Source organism: Rattus norvegicus, chromosome 5 (assembly GCF_021556685.1).
Source record: "Rattus norvegicus strain SHRSP/BbbUtx chromosome 5, alternate assembly SHRSP_T2T, whole genome shotgun sequence".
Classification (NCBI taxonomy): domain Eukaryota; kingdom Metazoa; phylum Chordata; class Mammalia; order Rodentia; family Muridae; genus Rattus; species Rattus norvegicus.
The window spans coordinates 81332501-81338991 of NC_141538.1; the positions used below are offsets into that span (position 1 = coordinate 81332501).

General features: G+C 45.4%; 1 protein-coding gene across 16 annotated transcripts in view; it reads right to left on the bottom strand.

Annotated features, from left to right (window-relative positions):
- The window catches only part of Zfp37 (zinc finger protein 37), a 119149-nt gene extending 113508 nt beyond the window's left edge, over positions 1-5641 (bottom strand). For 2 of the 16 annotated variants that reach the window (XR_015687466.1, XM_087660068.1), the window contains exons 1-3: positions 5487-5641; positions 2539-2620; positions 1730-1858 (exon numbers count right to left, since the gene is read on the bottom strand). Coding sequence is in view for 11 of the 16 variants with exons in the window: in XM_087660068.1 (XP_087516194.1) it covers positions 1730-1858; positions 2539-2620; positions 5487-5606 (331 nt within the window). In the remaining 5 variants the exon portion in view is untranslated. 16 annotated transcript variants of the gene reach the window in all.
- Positions 5642-6491: the final 850 nt, after the last annotated feature.

A 6491-nucleotide genomic window follows, 5' to 3' on the forward strand; every position in this document is an offset into this window, starting at 1 on the left:
ACTGGGACCTGCAAGTGCAGGTAATGCTTATGAGTGACACATCTGCACTGTGAATCAGGGAACGTGGACTCGTTAAACCCTCCTAAGTACTAGACTTAGAGATAAGACAAGCCGGATTTGTGTAGTGTCAGTGACAACTAAGAAAAAACAACAAATGGGACTTGACAAGAGGATCATGGAACACAGGTCAAAAGCAGGGAGGGTTAAGGAAGCCTCTGACTAATAAGAATGAGACTTTCCATAGCTGAATTTCCTACAAGCCACACCAATAAGTAGGTACGACAAAGACGTCGGAGATGTCCACCTAGAAGCTGCCAGTCTAGAAAAATTAGCTTGTATTTGCATACTGGGAGATATTTTGGAAAGATGCAATAGAGACTAGAACACCATGACACATGACCTTAAGGAACCATCAGCAAAGTAAGGGGAGCTGGTAACTCACCCATTTAAAGACACAGCAAGAACTTAAGGTTGACAGCCATTAACAAGGGCACTAGAGGGCAAGAAGGTTGACTAGAGAGTGATTGTATTAGTTACTTTCATATTGCTGTGATAAAATGCCATGACCGTGTCAACTGGGGGCAGATGGTTTCAGAGAGATCGCCTCTCTCTACAGTCATGACAGGGAGGCATGGCAGCAAGGGACCGTCACCGAGCAGGAAGCTGAAAGTCACATCTTGACCTGTAAGTAGGAAACAGGCCATACCTCTGTGTGTGGCACACAAATATTGGGCCGGCCCTAATGAAAACACCCACCAACTGGGTGATGTCTCAAATGCCTGAGACTATGGGGGGATATCTCATTCAAATCATCCCAGGGATTAAGGACGGATGGACACTTACAGAGCAGGGGTATGAGGAGTTTTGTAGTTAATGGAAGGAAACAAAATTATTAGGAGTGTCCACCATCTCCAGAGATGCAGAAAAGAGACTGATGTAAGAATGTCTAAAATTATTACAAGAAAATATGACAATTAGGAAACTGGTGTGCAGGGAGAGGAAAGGGAAAATTGAGGATTCTTTTTTAAATATCGTGAAGAGGAACGAGATTGAACGTTGAAGAGTCTTCTGGAGGCTAAGTGATAGGTATACAGTAGGGAAGGGGCTAGGTGAGGGAGGTGACTTCAGGCTACTGAGCCCTGGATTTCAGCTTTCTCCCTACCACTGTCAGAATGGTGACTGACTATACTCTTGCTCCTTATGGAAGACCATGCCTCTTGGGCTACCCTGTAGCATGGCATTTGGAATTACTGCACCTCCTCTATAAAGAGATTATGCATGCCTACCCCTGAGCCAGGCGGCTCGCTCTGACCATTTGAAAGTGAGCTACAGTGGGTAACTACCACATCCAAGCAGTGATTTAAGGAGTAATTAAGTGGTTCCATTCACCCATTCTTTTCTTCTCCATGAAATAAAAGCTTGTTGTGAGCTGCTCATGTGGACAGGTTTACAGGAGAAGGTGATAATTAGAATCTCCAAGGTAAGAAAACATCTGTACTGTGAATTCCTTTTCTCCTGAGAGATTCTGGTGTTTTTTCTACTAGTTCCTGGTTAAAAGACAAAAACCCAGGACTTTTAAGAAAAAATTATTTTTTCCATATTGGGGATTAAATCTAGGTCCTTGTGAGAAATCACTCTCTATTCTGAGCTGTATCCCCAGCCCTAATGAGAGTTTTCAAATTACTCTTTGAGGAATTCCAAGCTTACCACCAAGAAACTAAAGACTTACTTGCACTGGTTCCTGTTTTCTTGAGTCTGTGCAGACTACTTGAGCTGTTCTTATTTGCCCTCACTGAAGACCACCGCTCTTCTTCTCCATCCAACTTAGAGACTAGGCCTTGTTTGGGATCTTGATTTCCTGCTCATAAGAAATGGTTGACACTGAGGGTTGGACCAACCATTTCAGAAATCAAGCCCCAACTTTTTTACTTCAGGGTCTTTCAAGGCTAATGAACATATATGGCTTCTGATGTTTCAAAATAAGGATGCCCATGAACCTCAATTAAGCACACCTTCCCTTTTGGAGGCACTGGCACAAGCATCATTCCTAGCACTTGTTGCTATTCTGTCTAAGCTCCACCCCACAGCTACTTGGCAGCAGCCAGGTATGCTCTGCCCCACAGTTGCCTAGCAACAGCCATATATAATACCTGACACTATAAAAGGAGCTGCTTGCCCCCCCCCACGTCTTATCCCCTCTTACCCTCTCTTTCCTCTCTTGCTCTTTGTTCTTCTCTGTTCTTGCCCCACCGCCCCCATGTGCCCATGACTGGGCCACCTTTCCTCCCTTCTACTCTTCTCTCATTAAACCTCACCATGTGAAACCATGGTGTCTTAGTATTTTCTGTCCAGGCATGGGCCGAGATTCAAAACCCTAACAGTACTAAAAAGGGATCAAAACTCCCTGACCAACCACCACCACCACCACCACCAAAATAAAACAAAACAAAACAAGAAAACATCAAGGGGAAACATGAAGGACTTGAGGAGGAAGGGACAGCAGGGAACATGTTCTGGGTGGTGGGGAACTGTCCTTACCCATCGAGGCTGGATTGCTGCAGGTCTCTAGCTTTGTATCCTTGTACACGTTTCTCTGCCCAGGTTCCAGCTGCTCCCATTCCTTCTGAGGAAAAGCCACAGACACATTACTGATTCCTATCATTCTTATTCAGTCTGGCACTTCTAAACTCTCCACATTCCCCAGTGATTTGAGCAGCAGAATTTGTTCTCAGGTACCCACTACTGCCCACAATATACATTTAAACATGCTCTCAACATGTAAAGGCAACCCCTCACCCTCACAGACCAGCACAGACTTTGGGACTGACTCTGAACAACCCCAACACTGACTGCCATAGCCTTTCCAATCTCCAGGTCAGTACAATTCTCCTTAACCATGCGAATAATTTTAACATCAACTCCCAACACCAAACACCAGCAGATGCTCCCGGGCACGTGCCCATGGGCGCCTCAATCACCGAATCCCACAAGACACATTGATCTCTAATTCCCAGAAGCCCATAAATCTCTAATAGGACTAATCCCCAAACCCTGACACCAACAGAACTCCTCACCAATGTCCATTACAGAAAGCCTACTCTGTCAGCAAACCCCAGTTCTAGCCTCTCCGTTCACTTTAAATAAAATCTACTGATCCCCCAGGGATCCTGCATCTTACGGTGATCTCAAGTACAGGCTGCATTTAAGTTTTCTCCGTGTCTTTTAGGTACCTTAAGATCTAATGATGGACGGAAACGATTGCTTCCGCCATTTCTTAACCACTTTCACTATCTTAAGCCTGTTCACAGACTCACTAGCTTTTAATACATTAACCTTCTGTGGTTCAGTGATTCAATAGGAGAGTGACAAGGGTCCACATTGTGACTGTAATCACAGCAAACAGCTAGTAACTCAGAGCAAATCAGCTAATCAGGAAGGGATGAAGTCAGGGTGGAAGCAAACCAGGCGTCCGGGAATCCCTTCCCAGTACAGTCACACAGAACACACTCATCCCTCCAGAAACAAGTTTTGGCAACACATGTGAAATGGGTTGGAAAATCTGAGCAAAGGTCCAAAGAGGTTTTTACTGGGGGCTGGGTTATATTGGAAACATCTACTTGCACATACCTAGACTCCATTCCCTGAAGCCCAAAGTCTAATCTCAATCTCATAACCTATATTAATTCACCATGCTCACATCCAGATGCACTCTGAAAGTGATTTCATTTTTCCCGTTCAACTCCAAATTGTCACCACAATCTCTTGCCTTTGACCATTGCAATAAACTTCTGACCTCTCACACCTACTTTTGACCTGTAGTGCATCTTCCATAGAGTAGCTAGTGATGATCTTTTTGATGTATCGATCAGATCAAATCACTTCCTTGCTTAAACCCAGTGGCTTCTTCATTGAAACCCACATCCAACATGGCCAATATGCTCTTACATGATCTAGAACCTTCTGCCACTGGTTTCATACTTTTCCACTTTCCCTGTGTGTGATCCAGTCACATTACTTTTTTCTCTTTTACCACAACAAGAAGTTAATTTCTATCTGAAGGCCTTAGCAATCAACATTCTTCCTTGAATACTTTTGGATCTCTGCATTAACCACAGCCTGTCACTGTGTTCAAATCAACTGCCATTTCTTTAAAGATTAAATCGAGAAACAAACACTCTCAATCTTTACACTCTACCACATTATCCTCTTTTGCTTTCTTCATATCGGTTACCCTTGCCTGGAATTATCTTATTTACATGTATATTTATGTTTTCACTGTCTCTTCTCTGGTTCTCAAATGTAAAAGACAGACTGGAGGATGGGTGGTGGGGGGCGGGGGTGAAGAGATGGCTTAGTTGTTAGCACACTGGCTGCTCTTCTAGAGGATCTGAGTTCAATTCCCAGCACCCACATGACAGCTCACAACTGTTTAAATCCCAGTTCCAGGGGATCTGACACGCTCACCCCAATGTACATACAATAAAATTAAATCGTTTTTTAAGTATGTTGCTACTTAAAATATTCTCTGGCATAAAATAGGTGTTCATCCTATACTCTGTTTTCCAACTACTAAGACCCAAATATTCCTCAGTCACTAACATTCCCAACCTCCTCTACATAGAAGTTTCCAATTCCTACTCCAGTGACCTTACAGAATCTTCTATCATTTCGCCCTGCAAGTTCACAAACCCTTGGCCTCAGAATCATAGTCACAGAATCATAAAAGACCTTTAATAATTATTAATAATTCCTACCAAGAACCCCATCACTAACGGGACACTTAGGCCTACTGATACCTTTTCTCCCTAGATGACAATCTGCCATCCCTATAGGCACTTCAATATCCTCGTATTCCACCAACTATCATCCGCCCATTAGTCTCCAGGCTCCCCACTCACTGCCAGTCGTAGCACACAAAACACGGATTCTTAAAGACACTGCCTATTAGACTTCCAGGAATACCACGATCACTGACCCCAAGGCCTCAACTTCGAATCCTCAAATATCCCGAATGAGCCGATTCTCTAAATCTCAACACTGCCCCTCTAAACCGTGCAGCCTGTAATCCCAGTTACCTAAAACGCCAGCTCTCAAACAGTTCAAATTCTGATCCTTGTAAGGCTTCCCGTCTGTAATACATCACAAAGCCCTCATTTCTGATCTTGCTAGCTTTCCAGACCCAGACTCAGTCACTGTGACTGTTACGGACGCCTCCCTTCCCCCAAGCATCACTTTTCCAGCCAGATCCGACAAAATACTGATTTCCTAAAATTACGGCAATCCCCAACTCCATATGCCCCCAATATCACGGACATTTAATATTCCATATGCCCATAATACCCTAATACCTTGATTCCTTAGAACACCGGCCTCCCAAACGACTATTGAGCACTGACGCCACAGATTCTCAAATCTTGTCTACTCAGACTCCAATCACCCTCTAATCACCGACAGCCAAACCGCCCCCAAAACCTGTCCACCCTCACCGCATCGCTCTCTGCAGGCTCGGGTGTAGCCATCTCCTTCGGACGCCTGGCTTTGTCCGTACTCCTCCGGCCCACCGCCTCTGGCTTTGTCAGGTCCTTGTTGGAGTCAGAGGCCGACATGGCGGCCACCCCGGGCACCGCTTCAGAGGGTCCCCGGGCTTCGATGGCGGAGCCCTGTGGAGATTGCTTGTGGGCGCGGCCATCTTGGCATGGATCCCTCCGTACAGCGAAGGCCGGGGCACCCCTGGGGTCTCTGTGCAGGCAGGGCTGGCGACTGCTTTAGTCCTAGCTCCTGGAGCTGCAATGTGTTCTAGGCTGGAAGTGCTGAGCGGAGCTGCTAGGCGGGACACGCACCGGAGAATCGAAATTCCGGAGGCTCAGGGAGGTCTCACTTCGGGAGTTCTGTTACGGAACTTAGAATTGCTTTTCCGAAGCGTTTTCCAATTGCAGTTGCCAGGGAAACCCGGGAGGCAGAATGAGGAATCCTACAGTGAAAGAAACAAGAAAAACCGGTCTTGACGAGTAACGTTGATTTACAGAGGGAAGGCATCTATCCCTGATACATAGGATAACTTCTTTGGATTACTGTCATAATATTAGATTCACATGGTTATTGTTTTTCATTTCTTTTCTTTTGAAATAATCCACCCTTCTTGTAAGGGGCCATCTGTAAATGAATTCTATACTCTAATTAGTCCGTATAAAGGACACAAAACCCTGGTATTTTGTTTACAAGCTGTAAGCCCAGACAGGGCAAGTGCTGAGCTACTCTAGCTCACATCCCAGCAATACGTCCCTCCTTACTTGCTGTTTGAGTCTTACATGGGTTATTTCTGTTCCAACAGTCTGTCCTCAGGGCCCACATCTCCTGGCCACATGCTCAAGATACATCTGGCCTCTTGGTGGCGGCCTCCTCTTTCCATCTCCTCTCTCCTTCTCCCCATGATCTCTCCTGAGACCCCCCTCACTGGATCCTCTAATCTTGACTTTCTCTCTCTACAGCCC